Source organism: Drosophila bipectinata, chromosome XL, assembly GCF_030179905.1.
Source record: "Drosophila bipectinata strain 14024-0381.07 chromosome XL, DbipHiC1v2, whole genome shotgun sequence".
NCBI classification, from domain to species: Eukaryota; Metazoa; Arthropoda; class Insecta; order Diptera; family Drosophilidae; genus Drosophila; species Drosophila bipectinata.
In genome coordinates this window covers 11961015-11978034 of record NC_091734.1, presented here as the reverse complement: position 1 = coordinate 11978034, position 17020 = coordinate 11961015, and the positions used below count along the sequence as shown (strand labels likewise).

Sequence of the window (17020 nt, the reverse complement as noted above, 5' to 3'; positions counted from 1 at the left end):
CAGCCACAACAACGATTTCATTGAATATCGAATGTCTTGGATTTTCTTTCGTTTTTGGTTCCAAACGCCGCCCATTTTGTTTAGCAAATTTGCAATTGGCTGGTGCTGCCTGTCGTTTTCCGTCTCCAGTCTCCAGTCTGCAGTCTGCAGTATTTTTTACCTTTTCTGTCTGGACCTGTGTATCTCAATCGGTTTGGAGCTTTTGTGGCCTTCGATTCGTGTTGTCATTAAAATGTAAATCCGTTTAATTAACATTTTCCCCCTGATGTCCGACGACGACCACCGTGCGATAAGAGGGCCGCCTCCGAAAAAAGAATTGTTATAAATTGTAAATAAATTTTGAGAAAAATAAAATGAGAAAAAAAAGAAGATAAATCCCTGTCCCCCGTACCCTGTCGAACCTGAATCAGAAATCTGAATGTAAATCCAAGTCCGAGTCCGAATTCGTTTCGATTGCCAGCTAACAGCTGCAGTTTTAGTTTTGACATGAGAGTTTAACTTGGGTGGCTGTTTATTTATTTTATTTCTACCCCCCCTTGGGTTTTATTTTCTGTTTTTTTTTGTTTTTTTTTTTGTTTCTTTTTCGGGGGCATTAAAATTATGCATAATTTACAGATTAATATGAGGCAGCATGGTGGCCCGACGGTTTTTTTTTGTTTTCCTACCTGATCCGTTGGCTTAATTAAGACATGGTCTGTGAGGCGACAGAGGCTGCGTTTCGTGTTGATATTTATGGTAGAGATCGCTCAATATGCATATCGATTTAACGTAGTCCCCGCTTAATACAGCTTAATAAAATACAAGCTGAGAGTTTTTTTTTTTCGGGCTTAGTCATCGGAGTCGAAGTCGGCGCTTCAATTATGCCCATAATTGGTCAACAGGTAGCCGAAAATGGCTGTCTTGCCTAATTGAGACCGAATATACAAATACAGAGAATGCATACAGAATAAAAAATATAGAATATCCAGAGATCAAAGATCAGAGATGATCGAAGCTAAAGCCGGATCGGAGTTTATCATTGTCATTGCGCGGCGCCTTTAGAACTCGGCTTTAGAAACGTTTTCAATTGGTTACGACGAGTTTGTGGACCGAACGATCACTGAACTTGTGTGATCCACTAAACCACTGATCCAGTCCCCAGTCCCCAGTCCAAAGTTCCAGGCCAGGCCGGGCCATTCAACAAACGAGCTGAGCATTTTGTTGATCACTTGCTGCCAATTTCAATTCGGCATCGATCTTCTTCACACGATCCATGGCGATCGGTTGATCAATCAAACGTTCTATCACCTTTTTCCAAAAAGAAACTTATTTAAAGCCAATTAAAACGAACTTGTTACGGTCTGTGGCCAAAAGTGATAATACACCAAGGAAAATAATCGATAAGAAATCGAAGACGATTGGAGATTCTTTAATGTATTTGATTTAAGTTGAGATGAAAGGCTAAAATAGAGAATTAAGTAAAAGTAAAGTAAAGTAATTTAATATGCTTTGATGTATGCTAAAATTATAATCGATTTTCATCAATTAAATTGATAGGCTATATTGCATTTATCGATAATTATCGATATACATGATAAAGCAAAATGTCTCAAATATTTAAATCAATGTTTATTAAGAGCGTAAAGTGTTAAATAGAGTATTTAATTTAAAATAAAAATATGGTCTTTTTTAGAATCTTAACAAAAATCGATAAGAATCGATTAATTTGGAAAAATGTAATAATCCATATAGTAGCTAGCTATCTATAATTGAGTTGTATATAATTTAAGAAAAGAAATATTGTTTTGTGTGCAACAATTGGCAATTTTCTAGCCTGGCATTCATTCACGATCACCTTTGGTGAACTCTCTGATGCGATGCGATGCGATTCGAGTCAATTCAATCTAACTGACGATCACCGTTAACTCGCTGGTTCGCTGGTTAGCTGGTTAGCTGGCTAGCTGGTTACATGCCAAATCGAATCAAAGTGTGAGTGATCATTCAATTAACCCAGCACGCCAGCAACCCAGCACACAACACTAGCAACACCAGCAATAACCCGGCAACAACACAACCCAAAACCCGACGACAACAACCTGACGACAGCAATCACACAAGGCTGGGCAAACAAGGTAGGCAGACAGCAGCAGTGCCATCATCAGTTAAATTATGTGATAATATGCCAACAATGAGTGTGCAACAACAGCGGGAGCAGCACCAGTACCAGCACCAGCACCATCACCATCACCAGCAATAACAACATGCGACAGCAATCTGAACAGCAACAGCGAACAGCGATTTTTACCTTTTAGCAATCAACACGCAAAAGCCCAAAACAAACAGAAGCTCAAACAGCGACACGTAGCAAGGCAACACCAAGGAGTAACAACAGCCAGCATTACCAGCAACATCTGAAGCAGCAACATCAGCAACTGCAACTGCAACACCAAAGGCAACATGAAATTGTCGCACCATTTTTGGTATTGACCGCCGGCGGCTCAATCAGTTGTCACCCGGGCGATATATAGAGTGATTAACTGCTCCATGGATTGGATTGTACTTTGTCAATATGCGACACAATGCTGCAGGAACAGTGGCAACTAAAACTGCAACTGCAACTGCAACTGGTACGTGGTACGTGCAACAATGTGTGCCAGCAATCATATGTGCTAAAAATCTAGGCAATATTTGATGCATAATTGCCGTAGATTTTGTTCGCCAATCAATTCAATCAGAAAATGCAATCAAGCATCACCAAAAGAAATATTACTCTTAAGGTTTAAAAATTCTAAAATAATATCCAAGAGTTTGGAAATTGTTCTAACTTGTAGTCTAATCTCCCAAGTTTATATTTAAGCTAAAAATTATATATTTTTTTTCAAGTGTAACAACAGCAACTGCAATCTGGTTGCTGCCTGTTTGAGTGACGACGACTGCGTGGCGTCCGTGTAATCGCACTTCATGTCTAATTAGACTTGTTTATGCCCATTTGGAAAACTGCAGAGCAACATCAACATTGCATGCTTCTATATACATACATACTATATGTATATTTTTTTTTTATGGCTATCTTCACGGTTATTTTCATTTAAATCGCAATTCAAACTCGGCACAACTCAACAACCAAATGACATTTTAAATGACAATTTTGCGCCTTGTGCTGCGCCATGCATGGCAGAGCAATGAAAAATTAACGTAATAATGCAAATTGTTTTATCAATAAATTCTACACAGACACACACAGCTCTCAGACTCTCTGGGTCTGGGTAATTATGATGATTGTTGCCGTGTCTGTTGAGCAAAATGAATTTATGTGTCAATAAATTTAAAGCAAATTAGCAAATGACGTTTTAAGTAGACGCGCCAGCAACTGCGATGCTTTTTGTCAGCGATTTATGGATTGCTTACCAGTTAAATGCACTCGAAAAAATATTTACAAAAACTGGATACAAGTCTTAAGACTTTTATATAATTTTTTTAAAATTTTATTCCCACTGTAACTCACACAACAATCGATTGGCTTTCGAGTTTAGTTCGAGTGGCGGTTCGAGTTTTGATGGATGATCGCCGACCATAAAGTGTTTGCCTTTAAAAGGCTTTCCACAAAAAAAAATCATCCTCAACACATACAGTATGTATATAATATTATTGTATATGTATGTAGAATGATATTTGAAGGCGGGTGGAGCCAGGCATTTAGTTTAAAATGGCCGGCAATTAATCAGTTTTTTGTTTTTATTGCCATTTGGCTTGGCCATTTTTGGGCCGGCTTTTACGGTCAGCCGAAGTGTTCAATTGAATACGCGGTTTTCATGCCAATCGAGGTTCTATAGTTTGGTTTTAAATTCATAGAACCACTAGGGATTTATTTAAATTATTTCCAAAAATATTTAAAGCTTCGATAGTTTAAGATTCGAGATATATGGTTAGTAACGGATTTAGACAAGATTATAATTCTTTGAAAATTATTTTCAAAGATATTGAATATTTAAGGATTTATTTAAATATTTTAATAATATTTATAGCTTCGATAGAACATATACCTTTTTAAATTCTACAACTTTAGAATTGAAGAAACACTGTCTTCTTCTCACATAAAATCTTCCTAAAATAATATTCTTTCTGAAAACCTTAAATTGTCTAACTTTTAGTAACCCTTAGTTGTAATCCCATTTTAGTGTTAACTTTTGTGGCTGCATTAGCCACATTAGTCACACCTTTTGTGGCCCGAATAGCCGTTGCCGTCGCTGTCGCTGTCACTGTCGCCGTCGCCGTCGCCGTCGCCGTCGCCATTGGTGGTCTTGGCTTTTCGAGAGGCGTGCGAATCCGGCGCAGATACAAGATACTCGTACTATGAGATACACATTGTGGGCCGTCTTTGTTCGCTCTCCTCGTTTTGCTTTGCTTTTCTGTTGTTATCTTCGTTTTGCTTTGTTTGTAGTTGAGTTGTTTCTTCGTGTTCGACTCTGTTTTTTTTTTTATATATATATATATATATATTTTTTTTTGTTTGAAATTACACGAACAAAATGGCGACGGGTGCGCTGCTTGTGGGGTCCCTCGGCACGCAAAAAGCTAAAAAAAAAAAAAAAAAAACTGGCAATAACAACCAGCAACTTGTCCGGATCGTCTAGGCCAGTTTGTCGCTTAATCGAAGTCGAGCCGACGAGTTATGGTAATTAAAAAGGTGTTCCTTTCGAACCAAAAACCGAAACCGAAACGAAACCTATCGAAATGGTTGTCGGCTGGCTGGTGGCTTGTATCGCAGTGGTGGGGGGATTGCATTTTTCTTGGGGGGTCTCTGTCGGCTTCCAGAGCTCCCTGCTCCATGGACTCCCGGACTCTCCAGACCCGACAAATTCATATTTTATGACAACGAGCGAGACTTTGTATTGGAGGCTCCTTGCCAGCTTGCAGCTCCTTTTTATTCTCCCTTTTCGCTTTGCACTCTTTCCTCTTCTCGTGCCTTTTGGTGGGTGGTCGCTGTTGCCATGTTGCAATGTTGCAATGTTGCTGCTGTGGCCAACGGTGTTGCAACTGCAATGTCTGCCCGCTTTCGTCATCAAACTTTTTGTGAATTCTTGCGCCGTTTCTTGGTCTCATGTCTTTGTTTTCCAGCCTCGTCTTCTCGACTATTTGACTAATCTTGGCTCTACCATTTGCTTTCTTCTCTCCCCCCTGGCAGACCATCCTGAACTCGATGCACAAGTACCAGCCGCGTTTCCACCTGGTAAGAGCTAATGACATCCTGAAGCTGCCGTACTCCACGTTTCGCACGTACGTGTTCAAGGAGACGGAGTTCATCGCCGTGACTGCATATCAGAATGAGAAGGTGAGTACTACTCATGCCCCTGGGACACTGGGGATTATCCATAAATGACATTATATTTAATATGCACATTTTATATATGCAACCATGCTCGGACGCAGATAACTCAATTGAAAATCGACAACAATCCCTTCGCCAAGGGCTTTCGTGATACTGGTGCTGGAAAGCGGGAAAAGAAGTGAGTATCACTAGTTTTTATTGGGGATAACTAATAAGGGGTTTAATTTTTAGATCTTATAAGCATAATATTTTAGTTTTTAAGAAGGGTTCTCCAATATCTGGTTCTAAAATAATAATAAAAGAAAGGCTTACCCTCTGAAACATCCGTTTAAAAAGAGCTCCAAGGACCTTTTATCCTTTTAGGTTGTTCCTTTGTAAGTTTCCCCACAAATGAAAAAATGTAAAATTTTCCAAAACTTCCTCAAAACTCATTTGTGTCTAGAATACTTTCTGTTTTTTTTTATTCCTGCTAGTAGTTTTTGTTTCTGGATGACAATCATCTACATCTCAATCCAACTATTCTTTGATTAGCTGCTGCAGATACACAGATACAAATACAAAATAGATACTGATACACAGATACAGATAGCAGCGATAGAGATACAAAAAGAGACATTAATTTTTGTCAAATCTATGCGGAACTAATTAGCCTGAAGCTTGTCAAATTGCAAGTCATACAAAAGTCTGTCCTGGCCTGGTCTGGCCTGGTCTGGTCTGTAGTGGGCGGCATTAACCCAATCGGAGGCGTGGCCCAATAGAAACTGATGTTAGCCGCTTAATGATGCTTTTGGCTTTTGGGCTTCTGGCCTTCGGCTGATGACTGGCACCTCGCCTGGCAGCTGGAACATGTAATCCATATTGATGGATTGATTTCAATTTCCTGTCTCTGTGGCAAAAAAACACCCGAAAGCAGCACCACCCATCCAAAACCACCACCCCCAAGGGCTTCCAACGGCGACGATGATGATGATGATGTTGTTGGTCAGAAAAGCTTTGAGTTTTTAGCGAGCCAACTGATTTTTCAATCTCTATAGGGATCCCCGTACTTTGAGTGGTTCCGGTTTCCGGCCAGAGTTGTGTGCCAGGCACTGAGAGAAAAAGGACAGTTTAAAGAAAGTAAATAAATAAAAATTTGTACAAAGTTCTAGACAGAAAGCTTTCTAGACAGTTACTAGTTTCTAGACTATTTCTTGTGGCTCAGTGTAGGTGGTGTTGCCTCTACTCTGACTCTACTCTGACTTAGCATAATGATGAATGACATCTAATAGCCCAACAGACTTGTTTGCTCCTCACTGTCCATGTCCATGTCCATGTTAAATGTTACAAATCAATTTTCACCCACTGGTGGCATGGATGGATGGATGGGAAAACCAAAGCAACCACCACCCACCGTCCCCCCATTGACACAAACAATTTACTCAAGTCGAGTTTTTGGTTTTTATACCAAACTGATTACTTCTGGCTTGATTGGCATTAGCGTGTCTGTCTAACCAAAAAAAAAAAAAAGATTCCAATCCCTTGCCCCATACCCTGCTCTTCATCCAATTGTTTCATAGTTAGAGGCCAACAAAACAAAAAAAAAGTAGAATCACTGAGTTTGTTGCCTGGTCATTGATGTGACAGCCAAATGTCAGTCCGTCTTTCAGTCATCCAGTCATTTAGCCAGGAAGTTTTTGGTTGGATGGCGAACAAACCACTAAACCGCTTACCATTCCGGCAAGAAAACAGAAAGCCAGCAGAGCATTCGAGAATAGCTGCCAAAAATCCTTGGCAATTAGTGACGACTTAGGCAACTCTTTTTGCCGTTTGCAACCCCTTATCGCCACGCCCCTCGCCCTATTCATTAGCGGCTGCGACGACAACAATTCCTTGACAACAAATAAGTCACAAAGCTCTTTTTAAGAAACATGAATACAAACAACGAATATTTTGATGCTCTTTAAAAAAAGATTTTATTTCAACTCATGGTTTCGAACTTGAGTCGAGGCGTTTCTTTAGATTTTGGTCACACTGACTTTCAGTTAGTTTAAAAAAATGTAAACTAAGTGTCAAATTAGTCTAAGCACAGTTCTTAAAAGAAAAATAAATGATAAAAGAACATATTTGAAAAATATAGAAATATATGTAGTAATCTAAGAACCAAGAAAAGACTTCACAATAATGTTTAGAACTTAGACTGAGCTTCACATTAAATTTTGGTCACACTTGCCTCTAGATGGGCTGTCCATGTAGTCTAATAGGACTAAATAATTTATTATCAGACTAGAAAAAGATTTCTTTCATAATATATGAAAAATAAAAATAATAACAAGGAGATTTCGAACTTAAACTCCGCTTCTCTCTCCGCTTTGGTCGCACTAATATTCTGAATAAAGTTCAAAGCGCTTATTGGATAAAAACAACCCACAAATATAAAAAAGAAAGACTCAAATAATAAGAGAGCTCTTTAAATATAATACATATACCCCCTGGCAGGGTATGGAAAATAAAGGCTGCGATGGGTGTTGTCCTGATGCTCCTGATTCCCCGAGTCCTTCACAGCGAGAGATGCTAATTGGTGGCAATCTAGTGCGCAACTTCCGCCGGAATGATATTCATCTCTAGGCCCACCTTGCCTCCCTCCTTTATGGGTTAAACTCCTTTAGCACCCTTTTGGTTGTGTTTTCAGTATTTTTATTTTTTTTTTTTTATATTTTTGGCCTGCGGCACAACGAGAACCGGAAATCCAAAGTGAAAACGTTTTAACAGCAGCAATTGAAATTCTCTTTACGGTGCGGCGCTGCTTTTGTTGTGGGATTTTTTTTTCGCAAAAACTCTCACACCCCAAGAATTCAGTCGGGCACTTATTTGAGCCACCACCCTGCCATCTACTTATTTTATTTTCGTATTTTGCAAGCGTAGAATTTTGCTATTTTTTCGCTAACCCGAGGCGTTAGTTGACAATAGAGGCATTCTGGCGGATATATATATATAAATTATATATATATATAAAATAGCACAGGCTTTGTGGGCGTGCGTGGGCTGTTTAAGCCGCAAATTTAGACGTAATTCAAAAATTACAGAGCCCACAATACAGAGGGCAATTTCTTTAGACAACCGCCAGGCAGCCACCGCCACACCCATCGACAAATAGATATAGAACTTGGAAATTGGGAATGGGAATGGGTATATCCAGGATATAGAGTTAACTGCCTTTTTTTTTTGAGGGGGAAAGGGGCGTTCCGGCTCCAACAACAATGAGAGACAAAAGGGCAATAGATAAACGTCTTTGGGGTTTGGTCTTGGACCGATTTTTATGGCCTGGCTGCATGAGAGAAACAGGAGCGGATTAGTGTCCTGCGGGGAAGTTAAGCTAGAGTTCGAAACTAAAAAAAAAAGTCAATAAATATTTTTTTTATTTTTTTAATTATTAGGTTAGAGTTTAAAACGAGAGAAGTACATAAATATTAGTATATATTTAATTATTTTTCTGAGGTAGATATTAACTTAATAAATAAAGGAACTATTTAAAACTTAAATAATCATTAAGTTAAATTAAAGTTCAAAACTAAAAGAAGTTTTTTGTTTTTTTTTTTCAATAACGTCTCGCCCTTTGCGGTCTCTATGGGTGGGTCTGATGCCTTGTCTGGATTAACACAAATTGATTTGCTATTAAATTAGGCCCCTCACCCACCCACCACACACACTCCCACCCCCCCACACACACACACTCTGACATTAGGCAGGTGAAAAAACAGTTAAGTGTAAAAGAAGACGCCTCTGGCAAAATGCCAGCAATGCATCGAGTGGGTGGTTCCAGTGGTTGGGTGGATCGAATGGGTGTGGTTGCTGTGATAATGATACACACACACACACGCGCACACACATAACACAACACAACACCGATGGTTACTAAAATTGCCCAATTTGCGAGGCAGGCCAGGACGGCTTTGATGTGTGAACAACAGCGGTGCAGCGGTGCGGTGGTAAAAATAAGGAAAATTGAAATGGAAAACCCATGAGGAGGTCCACAGGACGAAGGACGAAAGGCAGAGGAAGAGGCAGAGGCACTAAATTACACTAACGTGTTTTGAATTATTTTTCAATTTCATTGTCAGCCGCAGACATACACGCCAAAAACGTACAGACTGACGGACAGGCAGGCGGACATCCAGACAGACGGACGGATGGTTGGATCCCTTTCCGCCTCGCATTGTTACATTTCAATTAAGGTTCAGCGGCTGGCAGAAAGGGCGAGGGGTCGGCGAAAGGGCAAACCGCCGACAGCGCTGGTTTATCATTTAGCAGATATTTCCAGTTACCAACAATATTATCAAAGCTTGGGCCACTCTGATCTGATCCCGGCCGAAAATTCCGCTACAAAATCAACCAGAAAATGCGTTGCAAGGAATCCTCACTGGACCCCTGGTCGGGATTTGGGATTTGGTAGTAAAGCCCTTGCGAAAATAAACAAATGGATTCCTCTAGTTTTTAGTTTTTAATTGGAAACTCGATAGCTCCCGCTCCTCTTCCCTTCCCCACCTAAATTTGAAAAGCTTAAACTTTAAGGATGATTTCCTTTCCATTTGACAATTGGATGTTCTAATTTGTGGCATCGCCACTCGTACAACTGTTGTTACAGGCAAGCTCTGATGTCCAACCGAGGGTCCGACTCGGACAAGTTGAATCCCACGCACGTGAGCAGCTCCCGGGCTCCGCTCCACTTGGGCCACGCCGGCCGGCCGCCCCACCTGCATCCGCACGCCTCGCTGCTGGACCAGCAGCAGGACGACGAGGACAAGCTCCTGGACGTTGTCGGACCGCCGCAGAGTCCGCTGCTGCCGCTCAGCCACTCGCTGCAGCAAATGCACGCCCACCAGCACTCCGGTGAGTATTATCCACATCACTCATACGCAGTGGTGGCCCACTGCCCCTCAAAGGCGCATTCCCATTCCTTCCAAGGATATAATTATTAATATTTCTTGTTTCCTTTCTTTTAATTCAATTGCAGCCTTGGCAGCCTGGTTTAATCACCTGGCCGGAGCCGGGGCAGGAGCTGGAGAGCATGCTGCGGCGGCAAACGCCAGTGCGGAGGACGCCCTGCGACGGCGGCTCCAGGCCGACGCCGACGTGGAGCGGGACGGCAGCGACTCTAGCTGCTCGGAGAGCGTCGGCGGCAGTACCGGCGGTGCCTTTCGTCCCACCTCCACGGGCAGTCCCAAGGAGGCGGTGATGGGCGGGTCCAGCGGCAATGGTGGAGGCGGTGGAGCGGCAGCAGCTGCGGCAGCGGCGGCGGGTCTGAATCCCGGCGGTGGAGGCGGCGGTGGGGGCAGCTACCCCTCGCCCAATATATCGGTGGGCCCGCCCATCCACCCCTCGCCGCACCTGTTGCCTTACCTGTATCCCCACGGCCTGTATCCGCCGCCGCACCTCGGCCTGCTGCACAATCCGGCGGCAGCGGCCGCGGCCATGAGTCCGGCGGGCCTCAATCCGGGCCTGCTCTTCAACGCCCAGCTGGCCCTGGCCGCCCAGCACCCGGCCCTGTTCGGCCACGCCTACGCGGCGGCAGGCCACACGCCCGTGTCGCCACTGCAGGGTCTGAAGTCGCATCGCTTCTCGCCGTACAGCTTGCCGGGAAGCCTGGGCTCCGCCTTCGATGCCGTCACTCCGGGCTCGAGGTCCGGCGAGGGGGGAGGCCCCATGCCGCCGGGCGGCCTCTCGGTGGAGAACGGACCGCGCAGCCTAAGCTCCAGCCCCCGGCCGCGCCCCTCCTCGCACTCGCCGCCCACGCGCCCCATCTCGATGTCGCCCACCACGCCGCCCTCCCTGATGAAACGCTCCACCCAGAACTCCCAGCACTCGCCCTCGGAGCTGAAGAGCATGGAGAAGATGGTGAACGGGCTGGAGGTGCAGCACAACGGCTCGGCAGCCGCGGCGGCGGCTGTGGCTGCGGCGGCCGCCTTGCAACTGGCCGAGGAGGCGGCCCAGCAGCAGGGGCACCACCATCACCACCACCACCCGCAGCAGCAGCCGCCGCACCAGCACCACCAGCAACAGCAGCACCACACCCAGGCGCACCACCAGCACCATGGTAGTGGGGCCACTGCGGTGGATCAGTGACAATTACTGGACGGCCGCTCCGAGGGAGAGGACGGTGGTGGCGGAGCTGGAGCCGGAGGCGGCCTGGACTTGGAGCTGGAAATGGAGGAGGACAACCTGGAGGACCTGGAGGGCAACGAGGATGACCGGGACGATGAGGACCGTAGCTCGGTGATCGACCTCGACCTCGACGTCGATGTCTGACCGGGAACCGAGGGACTCCACGACCTCTAGCCTCTGGCAAGGACATTTCTAGTTTCGGTGGTTTAACAAAAAGCATCTAACGGTAAAAAATGGAAATGTAAATAAAAAAAAAACAATTAAGAAAAAAAACGTAAACGGAGCTAATTAAAAGCTAAACAACAAAATCTAAAAAGAAAGGAAAAGAAGGATTAAAACAAAAAAGGGGATATAGTGTTAAAAAAGAAGAACCCGCTTTAGTATTTAAAAAAAATTGTAGTTACAGCCTGGTAATAATTTTTTTTTTGGTCTAATTTAAGCTAAGCCGGGCAATATTAAATAAAATATTAAAAACAAAAAACAATTAATAAAGAAAAGGAAAGCAAGAAGAAAGAATTAGGTTCATAACCTAAAAGGGAAAGTTGCAAACAAAAAAAAAGAGTTTAAAAATGCGAATGCGAAAAAAAAGCTAAAATTTATATATGCATCACACTTAAAAAAAATAAAATACACAAAAAAAAAAGATCAACACCCACACACCCATACATATAAATATAAATATGTATATTAAACGATTGAAAAAAAAAACAAAAAAAATAGCAACATCAAAGATGGCGCCTCTTTATATACAAACATCTAGAAAACGTATATAGAGTAAAAAATAGATGCTGATATATATGAAAAATAAAAAGTATATATATATACAGATTGTAACCTTAGTAAAACATAAAACAAAACAAGAAACGAGAAAAAAACAAACAAAAAAAATATATGCAATTTTTTTTCTTAGTCTTAGGATGAAGAATTTTTTTTTTAGTAAACGTAAATGGAAATAATAAAACCTATATACCTAGAATTACATATATATACACGATTATATATATATATTTAAAAATAATTTATGTAGTTTTTAAGAAACAACAAAAAATACCGTAAACACTCACACACACACACATGCAGCACCACCTCCCACACACACACACACACCACCCTCTAAAGAAAGCAAGGCACACAAAAATAAAATACACTCAGAGAAACACTCACCAGTGAACGATTCTCCAGCGGAGAATGAAAAAAATGGAAAATGCTTATAAAAAAAACAACAAAACTATATATTTTTGGGGAACTGGAGTTTTCCTAATTTAACTATAATATTTACTTATTTTTTTGGGATATACATATATTTTTTTTTCGTACGTTTAAGTTCTAAAACCAAAGAACAAAATAATATTTTTTTTTGTATTTTTATTTTTACCCAAAACCTGATTAGGGCATGAGTTTCGTGTGTGTTTTATACCATATATATCTAAACTATACATGTATACACTTAAAAAAATATAATTTTTTTTTTAATTAGTGAACTATATAAAGAAAATTATTTTTTTTTTGTGTCGAGTAAGATTAAACAAAATAAATTAATGGAAAATAATAAAAAAAAAAGTTGAATTCAACGCATGTTCCTCGCATAATTTAAGAGAGAGCGACAAAGACGCAGCTAACAAACAGGCCACGCCCCTCACACCATGCCCACGCCCACATATTCCTGCACACACTAACACACACACTCACATACACTTAACCCACACCCACTTGAAATACACTCGAAGAAAAAAAAGCAAGAGGTATATGACAAGCAGAAGCGAAAAATTCACAAAAAAGAGACGAGTTTTTTTTTTTGAAAATTCAATTTCTGTAGAAATTTGTTTTCCGTGTAACACCATCATTATGATTATCATTATCATCATCATTGCATTTACAAATCCGTAAAGAATTACAAGATATATATCTATATTGTACGAGTATATAGTTTTCATTCTGTTGGTTTAGCTGTTTTTTGGAAAATGAATTAAACGCAAAAGCAATATTAATTATAGTTAATTAAATTTAAAAACAAAAGCAAACAATCCGAACATCAACAACAACTACAAAAAAATGAAATAAAAACAAACAACAGAACAACAAGAAATTCGATATGTATTTGTATATGTACGAAAGGATATATATGATATATATTTAAATATATATATATATATGTATATGGATAAAATTAATGAAGAAGCAACAACACCTCATGTCACTGCAATTATATATAAAAATTAATTAAACAACAACAAAACAAAGGAAATTAAATAAAAATTATTACTAAAAAAAAAACAACTACAACTGCGAATATTATTTAATGGCGGAATGTTGAAAATTGAACATGAAATCGTGTTTCATTAGTTGTATCGTTATATTATTTGTTTTTATTTATTGTTTTTGTTTTATTTTTCATTCAATTCAGACATTATTTCGTTTTATTGTTTGCTGATGGCATCCCCCCCTCGCTACGCCCCTGTCAAAAAAAGAACATCGCCCTGGGAAGGGGGGCGGGGGAGGGAATATTAAATAAATTAATAAATAAACGTAAATTCATCGGCTGCTGGCAAACAGTGCGTGTCATAATTAACTCATCCTCATGCGCAGGACTTTTTATAAAACTATTGCAAATGTGGAAAAGAATCAAATATAAAATGAATTAAATTGAACTTTAAAAAAAAATAAGAAAAGCAGATCTTTAGCATTTTTCACCTCATAATAACAAACCGGTGGGGATCGGCATTAAGAAAAAACTATTGCTTATGTAGAAGAGAATCAAATATAAAAGATTTAACTTAATATTTGAAGAAATATAAGAAAATCAGATGACGACTCCAATTCAAGCTGGGAAACCCAAAAACCACTGTTCTTTAATAAATAATTTAAAATAAATAAGGCTGAACATTTAAAAAAAAAAATGTCATAATGGCGTGTCATAATAAACTCATCGTCCTGCGCGGGGCTTTTCATAAAACTATTGATAATTTCGAAAAAGTCAAATATAAAATTAATTAAATTAAAAAAAAAAATGATAAAAACAAATATGTAACAAAATAAGAAAAGCAGACAACGATCCGAGTGCCGCAAGGGGCAGTGCTCGAATGAATATTTTTTTAAAGGCCGTTCCCTGTGGCCATGTCAGGGCTGCAATTGGAGCCTATCGATAATCCAGTCATCGGAAGAATTCAAAGGCCAACTTTGTTGGACACATTCTCGTATCCTATAAAGCGTGACTAGAATGATAGGCAAGGATGTAGCTATCATCGATGGATTTGAATGAGTTTGGAAGTCCAACCAAAGAAAATAATATAAAAAACGGATCCTGTTTCAATAAGATCAAGATTATTAGCAAACCCGTAAATCAATATATTCCGTATTCTGGCTGAAAATATATGATATACATATGAATTTTTTGTCAGTACTATTCTGGATAGTTTGTCTTTTTGACAGGGATATATTTTTCTTTTATTTCCGACAGGGTTCAATTTTCAATATATATTCATATTACCTAAAACTTATACTTAATACTTACTTAATACTCAAAACTATCTTAAAATATTGATAAAAGTTATCAACCGCGTCAGATTAAAGCGTTATGACGGCTATTTGAGCTAATTAGACAACACTGGCAACAATTTGCAACCAATCCTTATTTGATGGCCACACTCTGTATACTTTTCAGAGAAAGTTTATACTTTGTTGGCATCAATTTTATTAACATTTCAAGTCCCTTTTTACTTTCTTTCCTCAAACCCTCAGCCAAAATTAAATTCCTTTTGATTTGCCAGAGTTTTCTGGCAAATTTAATTGAATTAAGATAGAATTTGTTTTTGTTAAGTTACCATATGGATTACCTTTGCGATTTGTTCCTTAACTCTATTACCCGTATCACCGGAAACTTTAGCCAAACTTATGTTGGCCGAAATGGGTTTAATGGAAACGACTCCAATGATGGGCTAAACGCTTCGGCCAACTAGTACGAAATGTTGGCAGCCGGGTGTCGAAGGTGTAACATTTAATTTAATAATAAAAACTTTGCCCATTTTGGCCAGAAGGAGAGGCGGCGGCCTGGGATTAGCCAAATCGGTGATTATCGGCGGCTAAGCCAAGCGTTTAAAAGCTGGCTAATAGAATTTGGCACGAAACGTTGCTTCCAGATAGTGGATTATCCAAAGGATATAGTTGGGTTTTATATTCATTTTGGGATGTGTAATTGAAAGGCCCGGTAGTCGTACCACTTACCCGCATTTTTTGTTTTTGTTTTTTTTTATTTTTCGGAAACTGAAAATGCAACTGGGGAATTTGTTTGGTTACGCCTGAATTGGCCGACTCGGTTGTAAATTGTAACGCTTCACTAGAAAGGCGCAAAGAGTTTAAGTGCGGCAGTAAAAGCCGGCAGTTTAACCCCCTCCTGTCAATGCCGGCTTAACCCTTTATTGCCCACACACAAGCAGAACTGTCAATATGGGTTTGAGTGTTTTGGGCCGAAAGTCAAATAGAATTGAATGCGGAACATAAATTACGTATTATTAATTGCCGCCGCCGCCGCCGCTGTCGCCAGTGTCACCAATGACAGCACCACCACCACCGCATCGCCGCACCACCGCACTGAACCCATTGAACCCACTCATCGACTGGAACCACCAACTGTTCGACAGAAGGGTTATGTTGATGTTGACAACAATAACTGGCTCGGTTTTCCGCACAATGCCACACTTGCCCCAACCCCAGACGCCCACGCACTTAATTCGAGAAGTTCGAGGCCAAGAAGAATAAGTTATACAAATAAGAAATTTTAATTTTTAAATGTACATATATATTTATTGAAAAAGAAGTAAGGACCAGATACCCGGTATTTATACCCGATACTTATCTTTTCCACCTACACTTTAAATAACATTTAAGGCTTAAACTTTAAGGTTTAAACTTTAAAGGTATGGACTCTTAGGAACAAATTTTTGTTGCACACTTTTGCGCTTGGGAAGAAAACCAACACTATATCCCCTACTACCTCCTACGGCCATACTACCAATCCATTAGAGAAGCAGGCTTAAAGGTCTATAACTTCTCCGATTTGGCTGAATTTATATAAACTTGTTTGAACTGGAACTAATATTAAAAAAATGTTTATATTTCTTAGATATTCATTATAGATATAATGATAGATACATGGATATATATAATTATATGATAGATATATACAAACCTAGAGCCTCAACAATGAACTGTGTCTCAAAAATCTTTTAAGGTCACCGCTCAAGAATCGGTCCCCTAGAAAAATTTGAAAAAATGGGGTCTAAAATTTTGTTTCTATATTTTGATGCAGATTTGTAGAGAATAGATCTACGAGTCTTTTAAGGTACCCCGCTCAAGAATCGGACAAATATTGACCAAGATATGACCTCCGCAATGGGTAAAAATTTCACTCCCCGCGATTTTCCGATTTTTGAAGGGGGTCCCCTAGAAAAATTTGAAAAAATGGGGTCCAAAATTTTGTTTCTATATTTTGATGCAGATTTGTAGAGAATAGATCTACGAGTCTTTTAAGGTACCCCGCTCAAGAATCGGACAAATATTGACCAAGATACGACCTCT

The 17020-nt window shown here is 40.2% G+C and overlaps 1 protein-coding gene across 2 annotated transcripts in view; it reads left to right on the top strand.

Moving 5' to 3' along the window:
* The window catches only part of bi (T-box transcription factor bifid), a 65808-nt gene extending 53645 nt beyond the window's left edge, over positions 1-12163 (top strand). For both annotated transcript variants that reach the window (XM_017254638.3, XM_017254636.3), the window contains exons 4-7: positions 5165-5311; positions 5410-5486; positions 9921-10174; positions 10299-12163. In XM_017254638.3, the coding sequence (XP_017110127.3) occupies positions 5165-5311; positions 5410-5486; positions 9921-10174; positions 10299-11407 (1587 nt within the window). In that variant the 3' untranslated portion in view covers positions 11408-12163. The remainder of the gene's footprint in view (positions 1-5164; positions 5312-5409; positions 5487-9920; positions 10175-10298) is intronic.
* The last annotated feature ends 4857 nt before the right edge of the window (positions 12164-17020 follow it).